At 35.2% G+C, this 17,525-nt stretch overlaps 1 protein-coding gene across 1 annotated transcript; it reads left to right on the top strand.

The window, feature by feature from the left end:
• The first annotated feature begins 846 nt into the window (after window positions 1–846).
• Window positions 847–16,893, top strand: sec14l8 (SEC14-like lipid binding 8). Its single transcript, XM_052597067.1, has 12 exons — window positions 847–1,006; window positions 1,326–1,401; window positions 4,235–4,278; window positions 6,530–6,592; window positions 7,164–7,352; window positions 7,841–7,936; window positions 8,029–8,089; window positions 8,214–8,297; window positions 9,629–9,735; window positions 15,338–15,477; window positions 15,604–15,773; window positions 15,865–16,893. Exons 1-12 carry the CDS (start codon window positions 953–955, stop codon window positions 15,966–15,968), a joined length of 1,188 nt encoding a protein of 395 aa, XP_052453027.1. The 5' UTR covers window positions 847–952; the 3' UTR covers window positions 15,969–16,893.
• The last annotated feature ends 632 nt before the right edge of the window (window positions 16,894–17,525 follow it).

Genomic DNA, 17,525 nt, shown 5'->3' with positions numbered 1-17,525 from the left:
CTTTACTGACAATCCTCTTATTACACAACCCCCTGGATCCAGGTGGGTCCTAAACGCACACATATAACTGAGTTTACTGTATAGATGTAGTTGCATTTAATTTCTAAATTTATTTTTACATTTGAATAAATTCCTCTTGATCAAAATACAATAAAAGTCTTGAATTTCTTATGGTTACTAATATAATGAAACATAAATAGCCTTGAAAACAACAAGGCACCTCCAGTCTCCCGCAGTGTGACATGTTAGACCTCATCTACAACATTGTAAACAACAGTTTTGTAATACTTGTGTGTGCAGTTGTTATGACTTAATATTTGGGGACAACATAAAATATTGGTGATTTTAAAATGTAATTATTCACACCGGAGAATTCTTTAGGTGAGCTGCAGGTAGGTGGTTTAAAAATGTAAATTAACTTTTGTTGGTCACATTTATTATGTACAGACAGAGAACTTTTGTATTTGTTTTAATTAAATATTGAATGCAAAATAAAAATGCATATATTTCATTTGTATTTTTGTTTCTTATACTCCCATACAGTATATGTAACAAACTATCACATATGATAATAATAATAATAGTAACTAATAATAATAGCAACAACATCAGTATTATTATTATTGAAATTATATTATTATTGTTTTATATGTAAAACAATATTTATTTTCATACACTATGATATTTCTTCCACTTAAATATTTGTAACGATCCATCAATAATTATCACATCATTAACATACTTGAATATGCTTCTACTACTACCACTAGTGATAACAGTAATATGTTGCTGATGTGATTTGATTGGCTGTTCCTGCAGCGCCCCCTCGCGGTAGAGACGTAGCGCAACTGGTGGGAGGGACGTGAAACATCACTGAGCGCTCGCAGTCTCTCTCAGTCTCTGACTCCAGCTGGTTTTTTTAGACAGCTATTTCTGGTGCACTCGTGGCGACATGAGCGGAAGAGTCGGAGATCTGAGCGTGAAACAAGCCGACGCTTTGGCACAGGTGAATTATTTCCTTTCTGTTCCTCTAAAGAGTAGGTTGTATATTTAATTGCTCCGGGATTTTGGAATGTAATATTTTCCCGACCAGAGAGGCCAAACACACACCGCAGATAAAAACAGCCGAATCACGGTCGTTTAAAATTCAGAATGGATATACTCTTCTAAGAGTATAGAAGTGTTAGTTAATCGCTCTTTTGCTGAGTTGTGTAAATGACTTAAGTAGTGAAGCTTGCAGTGGTGCAAGCACGTGAATAGATGCAATGTTTCATGCATGTGTGTGCAACTTCTTACCCTAACATTGCATAATCTGTTTTCTTAAGTTTCGAGAAAATGTTAAGGATATTCTACCCCAGTGTCCATCCCAGAGTGACCACTTTCTGCTCCGATGGCTGAGAGGTGAGTTACTTCACTCACATTCATGATGCACAGTGGACAATTTGTATGTTAAATATGAATTTCCTAATTATAGATTATAATCTTGTGGAAATTACATTATTAATCTGTAATGACAAATATTAAATACAATTTTCTAAACTGATACCACATAAAGAATAGTATTTTATAAAATGATAAAAGATATACTTTTATAGAATGATCATACTTCTAGAATAGAAACAATTTTTTTTCTTCAGTAAATGACCGTATTGTAATAAAGTTTAATCTTATAGCCTACAAAAAATAATCTAAATAGAGTCAAATATTATGGATCGATTCGGCCTATAACATTTTATCTCATAGAACAGAATCTTTTGAAAGGATACAGTCTATAGAATAGAATCATAGTTTTTTTTGCAAAACACAATTCAGATGAGATTCTAGAATGAGATTTCATGTTCAGACAGGGTAAATTAGTGTAATCGGATCAATTTCACGGGAAGGACGAGCTCAGAAAGTCCTGGGACTCACAATACATGATAGATTAGGCCTTCAAGCATTGGTCTGGTTAGAACGGTTCTAAATTAGTTTGTTCGTTCACTTATTTTAAATTTTATGGCCGTTTTATTCATGAATAGAAAGCACACTCTGAAAAAGAAAAGGTTTGTAGATTTAGCTGGAGCATTGAGTATGTAAAATTTTTAAGTTCCTGTAAGTTTATCTGTATTTAAAGTTTTTAAGTTCCTGTAAGTTTATCTGTAACATGCTTCTATTTAAAGTTTTTAAGTTCCTCTAAGTTTATCTTCTGTTGGAAGCTGTTTCAGATAAAGCATCTGCTAAATGCATAAGTGTAAATGTTCTCGAAACTTTTAGCTGACCCTTCAGAGTGGCATTTGGACACGTCGTTCTTGGGTTTTGACAAAAGGCTGTTTTGTGTTTCTGAGCAGGGCTGAATGCAGCCAGTCTTCTGCAGGGATTTCTTGGCACCAGACAGATAGCAGTCCAGATTTAATGCAGGATTACTGATGTAATCGATTAATTATATTCAGATAAACAATGACACCATCTAGCATGCCTGATGGAAAAACATTTTGCACCCTCAGATTCCAGATTTTCAAATAGTTGTATCTCAGAAATTGACCCTTATGACTGGTTTTGTGGTCCAGGGTCACATATGTACTTCTGCATACCTGTATCGTCATCTTTTGTGCTGCGTTAGAGACTGTTGTCATGGCACATTTGTTAATAAAGGCTGTAGTGTCTTGCAAGTGTTGATATGAAAAACGCTCATTCGTGAAATCCATCATTGAGGTCTGCAGTGATGTGATACGAGTTCACTGCTGTATAGCATTGAGTCCACAGGTACTGTTGTTCATGAGCTTACAGAGATGCATACACTACTGTTCAAAAGTTTAGGATCAGTAAGATTGTTTTGTAAGAAATTATTACTTTGCATAAATTGATCAAAAGTGATGGTAAAGAAATGTATAATGTTACAAAACATTTCTATTTCTAAGTAAATACTGTTCTTTTGAACCTTCTCTTCATCACCATTTCCACAAAAATATTAAGCAGCACAACTGTTTTCAGGATTGATTTATAATAACATTCGTGACACTTAAGACTGGAGTAATGGCTGCAGAAAAAAATCAGCTTTGCATCATAGAAATAAATAAAATTTTAAATATATTCCAATAGAAAACAATCAAACATCACCACCTGAAGTTGACTGCTGCTTTAAATGAATGAATTAACTTGAATGGCAATGTATGTAACTTTGTAACGGCTGTAGAGGTTTGGCTGATGCTAAATAAGTCAAATATCACTTCTGTTTTTGCTTAAACTAATAGGAATGTGAACAAAGCCTTAATCTCAAGATGCACAGCTCATCCTGCACTATTTGTGCAACAAACATGAATGAGCAGTATCTATTAATTTTTCCAAGCGATAGCGATTAGACTTGTTGTCCTAATTTTAGACAATAAACTGGTTTCTCTTTGTCTTTGCTGCTGCTGATAAAAAACGAACTAAATTACTAACTAACTAAATAAATCTATTTAGTTTGATTAATGTTGTATTTAAGAAGAGAAGGCACTGTATCCACCATTAAAATTCTTCATAAGAAAACGATTGACATCCATTCCACAAAACACTGAGCGCTTTTGTCAGTTGTGTCACATAATCTTCTTTATGTGTATTAAATACTTATGTATGACTTCATGTCTGATTAATTCTGGGTCAGCCGTGTCTTTAGGCCAGTCAGGTACAAACAAGTGTGAGTAGATGATAATAAAACTAATCCACTGACTGTGGAAATTAAATTGGGTTGGGTTGAATTTGCAGTTATTATATTTTTTGGTAATACTTGTTTGAGAATAGGCTTTCCCCTCCAAAATAAATGTCTACCTGCGGATATGTTGAAGGTCAGCCGCACACTGTGGCTTACCCAGTCTTACCCAAACTTTCCTTCTTCTCAACTGAACAGTTAATCTGTTACCAAATAGTAACTTTTAGTGGCACATGGCTTCCAGTTATGTGCAGGTTATCTTGAGCTAGTTAAGTAACCTAAAAGCTTGTCTTGTGGAGTAAGGATACTGAGTAAAGTCATGCGAACTGCTTGTTTGCTCTTTATGTGAGTGTGCCAGTTTATTAATGGATTTTGTCTGTGTGCAAGATTTGTGGTTAAGGATTAGTGCTGGAAACTGAAGGTTTGTAAGTTCAAACCCTGCAACACACTTAAGCTTCCAGTAATAGATTAGTTATAATGGATGAAAAACAGTAACGTTTAGTACATTATATTTTCTCTTCATTTTTATACTAATCTTCATTGCAACTTGTTTTTCTTGCTTTACAGCTAGAAATTTCAATCTACAGAAAGCCGAGGCCATGCTGCGCAAGGTATCACATATTGTTTTTCTTTTTTTTTATTTTCTTTTTTTACACTAATGTTCAAAGTTTGAGATCAGTAAGATATAAAACAATATATATATATATATATATATATATATTTATATATACACACAGTATATTAACTATTTTAATATTTATTTTAATATTTCTTCTAATATGCCAAGCTGATTTTTTTTAGTATTAGTTCAAAATAATTGTGCTGCTAAATGAAGTGTGAAAGTGATTTTTTTTTTCAGGATTTTTTTTATGAATCAAAAATAAATCTCTGGATTCATGAGCCTGTCCTCCAACAAAAAAACGACCATATAGGTCATTTGTGCAAGCACCTTATTACGACCTATGTTTACGTTTTAAAGTTAAGCAGCCTCTAGCGGGCATAAAAATAATGACAGTATCGCATTGTGTCTGTCGTCATGAAATGACGTATAACGTCATTACCAATCAAAACGCACGTTTATTTAAATGCAATGTGTGGACTTTTCACACTGATCTCACAGTAATTTGTACATATTTTACTAGGTGGCTTATTCGTTCAAATGACCACACCTAACCCCACCCCTAAACCTAACCCTCACAGAAATCATGCTAAATTATGATTTATTGAGCATATATATTTTACATGCACATCCGTTCTCTGAGATTGAACCCATGATAGCATGATTGCATATCAAGGTATAACGCAATAATCTACCAACTGAGCTACACAAAACTTAATCACAGTGCAATTAAAAGAGTACAAATGACCTTTTGCTGATAGGGGTGCAATGCTGATGGGTCGTATTTCAGGGATTTGGACAAACGACCTATACGAGCGTATTGTTTGGAGGACGGGTTGGGATTCATACAGTGCGATGAATTTGGGTGTGACTGACCTTCATGATACCTGGCTTTATGTCAGTGTTTGGTGTACACTCCCCAGAGGCTTCAAACAACTAGTTGAATAACACTTTGTAATATGATCTCACTAATATAAGGCCCTGTTGAATTTCAAAGGGAGAATCGCTGATTTAGTTCATCACTCATAGCATCAGTTTATTGTTGTGTGATAAAAAAACAACCATATATTTTAAGAAAGTCTCTTATTCTCAAGAAGGATGCATTTATTTGATCACAAATACAGTAAAGAACAATATTGTGAAATAGTATTACAGTTTAAAATAATTGTTTTAAAATTAAACTTATTCCTGTGAAGGCAAAGCAGAATTACCAGTCTTCAGTGTCACCAGATCCTTAAGAAATTATTCTAATATACTGATTTGCTGCTGAAACATTTTATTATTATTATTAGTGTTGAAAACAGTAATATTGATTATTATTTTGTGGAAACCATGATACACTAACATTCTAAAGTTTGAGGTAAGATTATTATTATTATTATTAATAATAATATTCATCATGTTTAGCAAAGACACATTAGCACATTAACCAAAATTAATGACTGTAAAAAGTGCTTTAGAATATTTTATTTCAAATAAATGCCATTACTTTACATTTGGTATTCATGAAACTGTCCTGGAAAACATGGTTTTTAACAGTGATAATAATAAAAAAAAATTTTGAGCAGCAAATCATCATTTTAAAATGATTTCTGAAGGATCATGTGACACTGAAGACTGAAATGATGCTGAAAATAAAATGGCATTTTTTTTTTTTACTGTATTTTAGGTCAAATAAATTCAACCTTGGTGTGCATAAGAGACTTCATTCTTTTTAGTTTTTATTATTGCAAACTTGGCAATATGTTTTTACTTGGCTTACAATTATATTATTAATCCATAGTAATAATAAGAGAAGTATTCATTTTCTGTTCAGTTCATCTTTGAACAGAACGTGGTAAAGATAGCAGTTCTGCAGTGAAGTGTGCTTTTCAGGTTTTAATTCAGAGCGATGAGTCACGTCACTGTCTAATCACAGCTAATGGGCGATAACACCCTGATCATTCTGTGCTATTGGGTGTTCAGAGTGCTGTTTGCTTTCCCATTGTGTGAGTGATGCTTGTGTAGTTCACGTTTTTTTTTATTAAAGACATTTTCTTGCCATCTTGTATATCTGAACTCTGTTAAAGTATTGATTGAACCTCAGCTCAAAGCACAGCAGTATCTAATACACAGAGACTCATGGTGAAAAATAATGTTCAGGCAGAACTGATAACACTGTTAAACTTTGCTGTGGTGAAGGTTTTAGTTTTTGAGCAAAAACACTGGCATGTTTTTAATCCCGTGTTGTTTTTCCTGCACAGCACGTGGAATTTCGGAAACACTTGAAAGTTGACACCATCACTACAGATTGGCAGGTGCCAGAGGTATGACACACTCATTTAATGATTACATATCTAACATATCTCAACTTTTTAATATTTAGCAGTTACACTACTCTTCAAAGTAGTTTGAATAAGTAAAAATAAATTATTTTTGAAAGAAGATTTTTATGGTCACCAGTCAAAAACAGTAATATGTTGTGAAATAGTATTGAAATATTTATGTATTATTATATATTAATTACTTAAGATATAATAATAATAATAATAATAATAAATAGAAATTAATTATCTATTTTCTGTTTTAAAATAGTTTAATTTGTATTTTTTTTGCTGTAATTGCAAAGCTTAATTTAATTAGTCTTTTGTTTCTAGTAATGAACAGGTTGTTGTCCCTTTAAGACTTCTATGCATATGACCTCTTTTATGATTGGCTGACCTACTCTTGCTCATTATAAACATGGCCATTTCTTAATGAAACTTTTTTTTGTTAGTTTTAGTAAATTTTTGGAAAAAAATAGGAAAGGATTTTGCAATGCTGATGTTGAATACATCATGCTCTCCTGTTTTCTATGATGTGTCCCAGTTTAATTCTATGATTTATTCTTGTGCTTAGGTGATAGCCAGGTATCTGTCTGGTGGCATGTGTGGCCATGACCGTGAAGGGAGCCCCATCTGGTATGACGTCATCGGACCTATGGACCCTAAGGGTCTGATGCATTCAGTATCCAAGCAGGACTTAGTCAAGTCTAAAGTCAGAGACTGTGAGATCCTGCAGAAAGAGTGTGACTTACAGAGCGAACGGGTAAGTGTGCATCTGTGAAAAACAGTGAGGAATAGTTTTGGGAGTGAATGTAAAGTTTCTTGGGGGAAAACAATACTTTTGTGAACAATTTTGAACGTAAAAGCATTGAAATATAATTGTTGCTCCCATTTGTTTTTTGTTGTTGTTTTTTTTTTGTATCACCATGTCCCTATAGACATTAATTACATATCATGTGACTATTAACAAACATCAGAGAACAGTAAATATGTGAACCTATTGTAAAATTATTGAAACATTAGCCTAAATTCTCAGGGTGTACAGCAAATAAACATTTTACTTCTAAAGACTCCGGGGTGTTGTTACAATCAAAACAAATTGGGGCAAAAATCTGGGCAAAAGTTGCATTGTTTATTCCAGACTCAAAATGAACCCTCACTAAAGAACTGAGGTTATGATGAATCATATCATGGCTTAATGTGTGTATTTAATAGTTTATGTCTGTCTGCTTTCTCTTTCCTCCCTCTCAGTTGGGTAGGAACATTGAGGCAATTACTATGATCTACGACTGTGAAGGTCTGGGAATGAAGCACTTATATAAGCCTGCTATAGAGACTTATGGAGAGGTGAGGTTTTTTATGTGTTTCTTGATTTTTAATATATTGTTGGTTCTTTCAGTTGCATTACACTCATTTATGTCTTTAATGTTCTTTCACAGGTTCTCACTATGTTTGAAGATAACTATCCAGAGGGACTCAAGAGGTTATTTGTCATTAAAGGTCAGTAGTAACTTCAAAACTTTGTCAGTTATTAATATGGTGTATTTGCACACTTAGGAGTTATTTAGTAAGCAACATATATACCGCTTTTGAAATCAGAATCTCAACACTGTTTCTGTTGCAGCACCCAAACTGTTTCCTGTGGCTTACAATCTGGTGAAACATTTTTTGAGTGTGGACACTCGCCGTAAGGTCATCGTACTGGGATGTAAGTGAACACGCATATCTTAATGCGCTAATGTCTTTTCAGGGTTCTTACACAGTATGGAAAAGTGTAGAATTAGATTTTAGTAATATCTAGGTCTGGATAAATATGAAAAAAAGAAAACAGAGTTTGAAAAATATTTGTGTTCCCAAACTGTTGCCCCATATAAAAGTTGGGAATTTCTAAAAATGAATAAAGTTTACACAGTTGGTTATGTGAGAGTAAACAGTTGAGAGAAAAACGGGTGCGTGCCTGTATATTAGATGTGTGTCTTAAAGTGACAATAGACTAATTGTATTAAACATGCTGCTGCTGGTCATTAAAGGGATAGTTCACGCAAAAATGAATATTCTGTCATTATTTACTCACTCTCATGTCGTCCCAAACCTGCATTAATTTCCTTTTTGTGCTGAGCACAAAAAATATATATTTTGAAGAATGTGGTAAGCCAAATCATTGCTGGTCTCCACTGACTTTCCTAGTAGGGAAAAAAATACTACGGAAGTCACTGGGTATCAGCAACTCTTTGGTTACCCACATTCTTCAAAATAACTTATGTGTTTAACAGAAAAAAGAAACTAACTTGCGAGAAAGTACATGACAGAAATTGCACTTTTGGCTGAACAATATTTCATAAATGGCTTTAAAATTCAACTGTTTTTATGAATTTTATATTCTGACTATATATGCTATTATGTTGCCAAATAATTGCTGTAATGATGCATGCATTAGGGTTGGGAGATATGGCAAAAATATCATAACACGATTTGTTTCAGGAAAATCACAGTTTATGATTTCATCACGATTCTTTGTCATATTATTTTTAGAATTTTGCAAGTTTTCTGAGAGGTACAGCCAAACTAGTTTCCAGTTGTATTCATCACACGTTTTCAGAGAAATTCCCATATAACTTGCAGTTTTCAGATCGTTCAGCTAAATCTAAATGCATTTTGGTGGAAAATTTTGCTAATATCTTTAGCTGACAGATTAGCTGGGGTGTTTCCTAAAGCAATATTGTGTGTTTTTCATCTTAATCATTTTAATTTCAACTCATCATTTGGTGTGTATAAACAAAAAAACACACGTGTTTACAGTAAATTACTAGTAACAGCTACTTCTGTTAAAAAATCACTTGCTAATTCTCCATTTGAATTATTTGCTGTAAGTGTGTTTCCCTGTTTTTGGGTTTAAATGATGAGAGTCGAAATACAGAAGTGCATATTTTTTAGATATTTGTTAGTGCCCAGAGCACAGCTGCCATCCAGATGTTTGACATAAGTCATGTTTTCACACAAATGCATTTTATCATTAAGCTTCTGTGTCTGTCTCCTCAGCAAACTGGAAGGAGGTTTTACAGAAATACATCGACCCTGAAGAGCTCCCAGCGCACTATGGAGGCAAACTGACCGACCCTGACGGTGACCCCAGATGTAGAACCAGGGTGAGAAAGAAACAAAGAGCTCGAATCATGCTAAGTGATGTTGACTTGTTAACGAGGTCATGTTAGCTGTAACTAAACCTAGATTTCTTCTTTCAGTTTAAGTGGAATGACGCTGCGAAAACCACATGAGAATTAGTCAGCAGTTTCCGTTTCATGAACCTTGAGGTCTAACCCATGTGCAAAACCGACTTTCTTGATTGACATAGAACATCCATCTCATACTTTACTCTGAAATCAGCGGTGAAGTAATACAGGATTCTTGATTTTAGAAATGTGAAATATTTTTAGTTTGATTGTTGATTGAACTGTTCTTACATCTGTGCTGAATTGCACTTAACATCGGAAATGAGCTAAAATTGGTAAAATACTAAGAGTTTTGAAGAGAATGCATTTGGAATTAAGATACATGTTTCATATCCAGTTATGTTTATATTTTCAAGTAGTTTTTGATTTAAGCATAAATCTATAGATAGCAACATTAAGTAAGGTTTATTCTTGATACCATAAAAAAGGAGGAAGAAAAACTATAGATATTAACTGATTCTCTCTACGGTTTTACATTTCATGTACATTTATTTTTGTTTTCTATGGAAGCACCATTTCTGGCACCCAATACAAAAAAAAGAAAAAAAAAAAGAAAATTTTTATCTCACATCTGTCAACCTCAAGTTAACTTCTTGCAATTCTGACTTTTTCCCAGAAGTGTTTATGCCTCTCAATTCTGTATTATATCTTGCAGTTCTGAGTTTACATCTCGCAATTCTAACGTTCCTCTCAGAATTTCAATAAAAAGTATAAATGTTAAGATGTAAACTCATAATTTCAATTAAAAATATTTAAATTGTGAGATTAAAAGTCACAGTTACATTTTGTTATCTTGTGATGGAAACAAGCTTCCGTAGTTTTCAGTATGTTTAGATCTTTATCTAAATATTTCTATTTAAAAAAATTGCAGGGTCCAAAATTAACTATCGCCAACCATCAGCATGTGAGTTAAAAATGAGATTTTTTTAAATTGCTAAATAATTCATGGTTTAATCCACAATGTAAAAGAGATACAGTTGGAATAGTAATTCCAGTTACCAAGTAATGCTAAATCCAGTTTCATAGCCAAGGTGTTTTTTTTTTTGTTTTTTGACTGTTTGTATGTTGTTTGTTTCCTGCTCATCTAGTGTCATAGAAAAGTGCTTAACAATTTCAACTCTGAATTTGTTTATTTGCCTATTTAGTTCAAACCTAAGGGAGCTTCTTGTCCTTGCATCAGTAAACCCACATCATTTAGCAATAGAAACATATTCAGCCTGTTGCCTCACAACCTCCTTCTAGATGTATTTTTAGTGTCTAATGGTGTCTCAAATCAACAGAGGGATGGAATAGCTGTCAAATGGTTGTTTATATATATCGGTTTATGATTGCAAAACATTATATATTTCTTTATGACACACTTGATACCATGTGGTGTAGTCTGGACAAGAGCTGTTGGATTGTTTCACTGGTTATTGCATAAGCTGATTATTCGGTTGATCGGCTGGCAAGGTTGCAGCTTTGGAGCGCATGACATGACTAATCTTCCCCTCCAATCTGTCAAAGCATTGTGGATATGATTCTGTTTGTGATAAATCCTAAATGTGAAGAGCAAAGGGCTGTTATGACACTGACACATGAAAAGCACCCTGTCAAACGGACATCCAGTGCTTATTTAACCCTATGGTACTGCTTACTTAGAGCACATTTGTGCTTCTTGGTAGTCAAAACAAATAATAATTATACTTTTTAATGAAATTATGTACACTATTTAATTTCAGTGCTATTTATCCTGTAATATTTCATTTATTTGTATGTAAATAATGCAGCATTTATTTCATTTAGAATTTAGTTTAATTTAATTTAAGTGTGACTATTAAAGAATTTGCTGAAAATGTACTCACCCTCTGACTGTCCAAGATTTAGTTGAGTTTGGTTCTTCACTGGAACAAATTCTGGAGAAATGTAGCATTGCATTACTTGCTCACCAACAGATCCTCTGCAGTGAATGGGTGCCGTCAGAATGACAGTCCAAAAAGCTGATAAAAACATCACAATAATCCACACTCCTGTCCATCAATTAACATCTTCTGAAGTGATAAAAAATCAGCATTTTTGTAATCAACAAATTCATAATTAATAATAGCTAATACTGTATATACACCTATAATATTGTAATATTGCGTAAGGTTGAGTAAATTTTCAACAAATTTTCATTTTTTAAACTATTCTTTTAAGACCATTTGGCCATTTCTAATAATTTCCATGATTCGTTTTTTGTGTATTTATATAGCAAGTGTCTCAAAATTCAATCTAAAATCATCAAAGACCACCACCGGGTTAAATTTCTGTTTCCAAAAATAAATCTGTGCTAGTGGAGATGTAGGATTTAAAATACAAATCACATTCGAAGTTCTCAACTGAGGCATTTTTGTGTATCTATGTAGATACACAGATAAAGCTGCTGCCCCCTTCAGGACTGGAAGTGCTAAAAAAAAAAAAAAAAAAAAAAACCTCGGAAGACTTTGTAAACTCTCAAAGTAGACTGATATTTAGTTATTTAGTTACAAATATTATATACAAATATTCATTGGAGTCTTTGTTGGACTGTGATATCGCACAAAGCCAAATAAATGTTTGTCTAGACTAGAGAGCTGAACTGAAGATTGTTTATTTTGTCTTAAAGAGAGTTAGAGTGCTTGTTTTTCCACTGCTATGACAAATGGACGGCAATTTCATTGCCTATTACAACTGTAATTAACCTTAATGAAAACCAGAGCACTTCCTTCATGGGAAAATCGCTAAAGGGAGACAGATCAAGTACACAAGAAGGAGCTGTTTGGATGAATGAGCACAGATGGAGTCATTACATGTTTGAATGACATGTTACACAAATCACAGGCTTCCATTGGAATGTCTTTACACAAGACTGTTTTATTGAGAGAGTAAAGCAATTGTGGCTGAATCCCAATGCACATGATTCTACTACACCTTCCAAAGATATGTGCTTTTGAGTATGTAAAAAGATGCTATATGCCAGTTTTGGGACATATACTGATAAAATTGTCTTTATTCAACATTTCAATGTTTTGCATGTAAATAATAGCATCTCAATATATTCCTGTACTCTAAAATCAACTTTAAAAAAGACATTCAGTACTCTTTTTATTTTCATTATGTGACATTTCTGAATGAATTCGAATATTCAACAATAACAAAAATAAGAAAAGACTAGATTTTATCCATCTTCATTTGTATTACACTAGTAAGTTTTTTTTTTTAATGTTCACCAAGTCGGCATTTATTAAGTCTACAAAAGTACAGGAAAATTTGTATTGGAATATAATTTAAAATCAAATGTATTCCTTTGATGTCAAAGCTGAATTTTCAGCAGCAATTACTCATGTCACATGATCCTTCAGAAATTTGATGTCCCAGACACATTTCTTATTATTATAACAGTGTGGGGCGGGGCCGAGAGGCGTGGGAACGAGGAGTGAGGCCAGGTGTAGTGATTGAAGATGAGCTACACCTGCGCCCCACCGCCGGTTTTGAGTCCCACGTAGGAGATGGAAGGATATAAAACTGGAGTGACGACCGTGATGGACGAGAGAGGACCAGGCCTGGGACATTATTTTATGTTTGGTTTTTATTTATGCGCACCAGTCGTCCGTGAGGGGCTGGTGCGCCGTTTTGTATTTACTTTTGAATATTAAAATGAGTTTTGATTGTGCGCCGGTCCCCGCCTCCTTCTTCCCGATGAATATGGAGATTTGCATATCGTTACAGTGGTGCCGAAGCCCGGGAGAAGGAGGGACGTGCTGCTGAAGATCCCTCGCCGCTGTGGTGAATCCGCGGTGCCCTCGAGCTGGCGAGGTATGTGCCGCCAGGGACGCTCGAGGCGGTGGGCTGGAGCGAGTTGCCGGGGACGGGCGAGCTCGCTGCTGGCCGCCCACGATATGGAGGGGCGGCTGCCGTCCGTGAGGGAGCGGAGGAGTCGGCGCCGTTTGCCAGGGGGCCGGAGCCTGCCGCCTCCGTGAAGGAATCCGGAGGGGCAGGGAACGGGGGACTCCTGCCGGCTGCCCAAAACCGGAGGAGCCGTCGCCGTCCATCGGGCGGCGGAGGAGTGTCGCGCCGTCCGCCGAGGGCCGTCCAGTGCCACCGCCAGGCACCGCGGAGGAGATCACCCAGCTGGTGGAGGGCCGAGCAGCAGTGCGTCTGGGAACCGGATTTTTTTTTTTTTTCCTCTCTCCCCTCTCTCGTCCTTGTCGCTCCTCCTTCCATCTCCTTTTCTCTCGTCTGTCCTACCCCCAGGTTCCTGCAGGTCCCCGTGAGCGGTCCCCCCCGGAGGGAAGGGGGGGGGGGGGGAGTAGAGCGCAGTCTCGAGGGTACCCCCCGGCCTGCGAGGGGCGATGGGGGTATGTGGGGCGGGGCCGAGAGGCGTGGGAACGAGGAGTGAGGCCAGGTGTAGTGATTGAAGATGAGCTACACCTGCGCCCCACCGCCGGTTTTGAGTCCCACGTAGGAGATGGAAGGATATAAAACTGGAGTGACGACCGTGATGGACGAGAGAGGACCAGGCCTGGGACATTATTTTATGTTTGCTTTTTATTTATGCGCACCAGTCGTCCGTGAGGGGCTGGTGCGCCGTTTTGTATTTACTTTTGAATATTAAAATGAGTTTTGATTGTGCGCCGGTCCCCGCCTCCTTCTTCCCGATGAATATGGAGATTTGCATATCGTTACAAACAGTTAAAAACAGTTGAAGTGCTTTATAGCTTTGTGGAAACTGTGATATTTTTCAGGATTTGGTGCTGTTTTATAAATTGTAACATGATACATTTCTTTATTTTAAATGTAAAAAATTTAATGAATCATTGTTGAACTAAAGTATAAATTCCTTAAAAAAAATGATTTGACCCCAAACTATCGAACATTATATTATATTGGGATTTAATACATTGAGTTACTGAATATGAAGTATTGTCTTTATTTCGAGTGTCTAAATGTGTTTCTGTGTATGAAAATAATAGTGCATCATTTTTAATGATACACTTTTTCTCAACCAACATCTTTATATTTGAGTCTGTGACTCCAGACAACGTGACCTTAACTCTTTATAAAGTGTCTGATGTTTATGCTGTCAAGTTTGTTTTCTTACTGGATTCAGAGACGATATATTCTTATTTCTGTATTTTACTGGATTTTGAGCTCATGAAAATAAATAAAACACAAACACATCTGCAGTCTGTAATACTGCAACATTTTTCTCTTTATTAAGCTTCATGTAGGATAATGAATCTCAAACAGTGCATGTAAAGGCAGTTTGTGTTCCTTATTAAAAGCCACTTTGATTTGGGCTGCTTTCCTGTCTGTTTTTTCCTGTTTCCTTATTTTCCACAAAATGCTTTACTAATGTTTAAATGTCAGGCTTTTATCTTTCGCACTCATGATGCTTCTGTAAGTTTCATCCTCTTTTGTGATTTATTTATTTTAGAATTTTCTGATTTATTATTACCAACTCTTCTCAGCCAACTACATGTTAAACAAAGGTTTCTGTATTTATTTATTTTTTCAGATTACGCTCGGATCAGAGATTCCCAAGACTTACTATGTTCGAGACTCCATTAAAGTGGACTATGATCAGTGTGTGACTATTGGCCGTGGCTCATCTCATCAGGTGGAATATGAGCTACTTGCACCAAACTGTGCACTAAGGTGATCTAATACTAATACTACACAGAAGCACTCTCTGATACTGATAACAGACACTGATCAGGATTTGGATGTGAGAGTGTGAGCTTGTGAGCTTTTCTGTACTCTATTCAATGGTCTCCTCATCAGATGGCAGTTCACCTGTGATGGTGCGGACATAGGTTTCGGTGTCTATATGAAGAAGAAGATTGGAGAGTGGATTAAGACTAGCGAAATGAAGGAAGTTGTGCCAAATCAGCGTTACAATGCACACCTGGTACCCGAGGACGGATCCCTCACATGTCCAGAACCAGGAGTGTGTAAGTACAGCCTTACAGGCTTCATTTTATATCACTAATTCAAATGAAAATTAAATGTGCATGTGCATTTACTGTATTTTGTTTTATCCAGATGTACTGCGATTTGACAACACATACAGCGTCTTCCAGTCCAAAACGGTCAGCTTCACAGTGGAGGTCCTCCTGCCCAGTCAAGTCAACCAATCAGAACGTTAGATATTATAGCAACAAGCAAGCGGACAACTAGGTTATGAAACAGTTTAGGAATGACAATATCTTACAAAGTTTATCTGCTGTGGTAAATGAAGGAAAATATTATAATAATAGTGCTCTCAAAAATGAAAGTATGTAATTGAACTGACCAATCAATTCATTAAAATGGTAGGATAAAATTACACTTCAGTGATTGACGTGCAATAAGAGACTGTATCGTCCACTGACATATCTGGATCCTGACTCTGATGCCAGTGTGATTCTTTAAATTTGTTTCTCTGAGATGAATATATTATCAAGTTCATTTATCATATATATTAATGAAGTGCCATTCATTTATCCGTGGCTTAAGTGTAACAACTGTGCTGCAGTTTACTAGACTGAAACTGTCTTGGTATGTACTATTTGAGCTTGCCCTCTTTATGATTGTCTTAACTCATGTTGTTCAACTTATTTTCTCTTTTTTAGTTTAGTTTTTTTTTTTTTTTTGGTAATGAGTTCAGATGATGAGGCTGCACACATTTCCCTCAGAACGTGGTAAGAGGTTAAATTATTAAATACTTTTATGTTATTGACGCACACAACCGTTTGAAATACTTTGTTTACAAAGATCATTTGACTTGATACAGAATATGATATTGACATCATGGGTGGTTTGCCTTTTTTATCCTACTTTTTATTATAATTATTATTATTTAACTAATTGATGACTTAGTAAGGAGATTTTATACCTCAGGTCCTTGTGTTTACAGTAACAGTGCTCATATTTAATTCCAGCTGTATGTCAGTGTCTTTCTAGGATGACCACATTGTATTTTTTCTCATTCCCATGTCTCTTTTTGATTTTGTAATATTGATGTAATTTATGAGTGATATTATATTGATTTGAATTGATTTACTAATTAAATATATATATTAGCAAAAACTATCTCAGATTATTTTTTCTTGTCTTTCTGAACTACATTAATGTCTACTTGTAAACGAATGTCTAACAACCAGTTACCATGCACAGAATAAATCTTATGTAATAAAATGATTTGGAATGTGGAGGATGTGTGATAGTATGGAAGCATATGGGTAGCATTATTCAATTTGGGATGTAATATGCAAAATGACAATGCAATATGTAAAATGGCAATGCATTTCTGTTTTTACATTTACATTTTCCAATACATTTGTGCAACGTTTGGTCCAAAATGAAAATGAAAATTAAATTACATAATTTTCATTTGCCATTTCCTACACCAGTTTTAATATGTAAAATGAATATTAATTTTAACGCTTTATAAGTTGCAAAATTAAAATTAAAATGTATTACAGAAATGATTAGATATGTCTAACATGTTCAAGCAAAAACTGTGGCAAAATGATCATTTAAATGCTATTTTTCTTAAATGCATTAACACTCACAGTCAAGACACTTAGGATTGCATTTTCATTCAATGTCCCGCAATGAATGTAGCAAAATTCAATGTGCACATTGAAAATGCATTTAGAGCCGATCACATCTCCGCCCCCTCCCGCCCTGTCAATCACTGCGTGAACAAGGCGGGGCTTACA

Source organism: Carassius gibelio, chromosome A5 (assembly GCF_023724105.1).
Source record: "Carassius gibelio isolate Cgi1373 ecotype wild population from Czech Republic chromosome A5, carGib1.2-hapl.c, whole genome shotgun sequence".
Classification (NCBI taxonomy): Eukaryota; Metazoa; Chordata; class Actinopteri; order Cypriniformes; family Cyprinidae; genus Carassius; species Carassius gibelio.
This window is presented reverse-complemented; position numbering and strand designations above follow the sequence as displayed.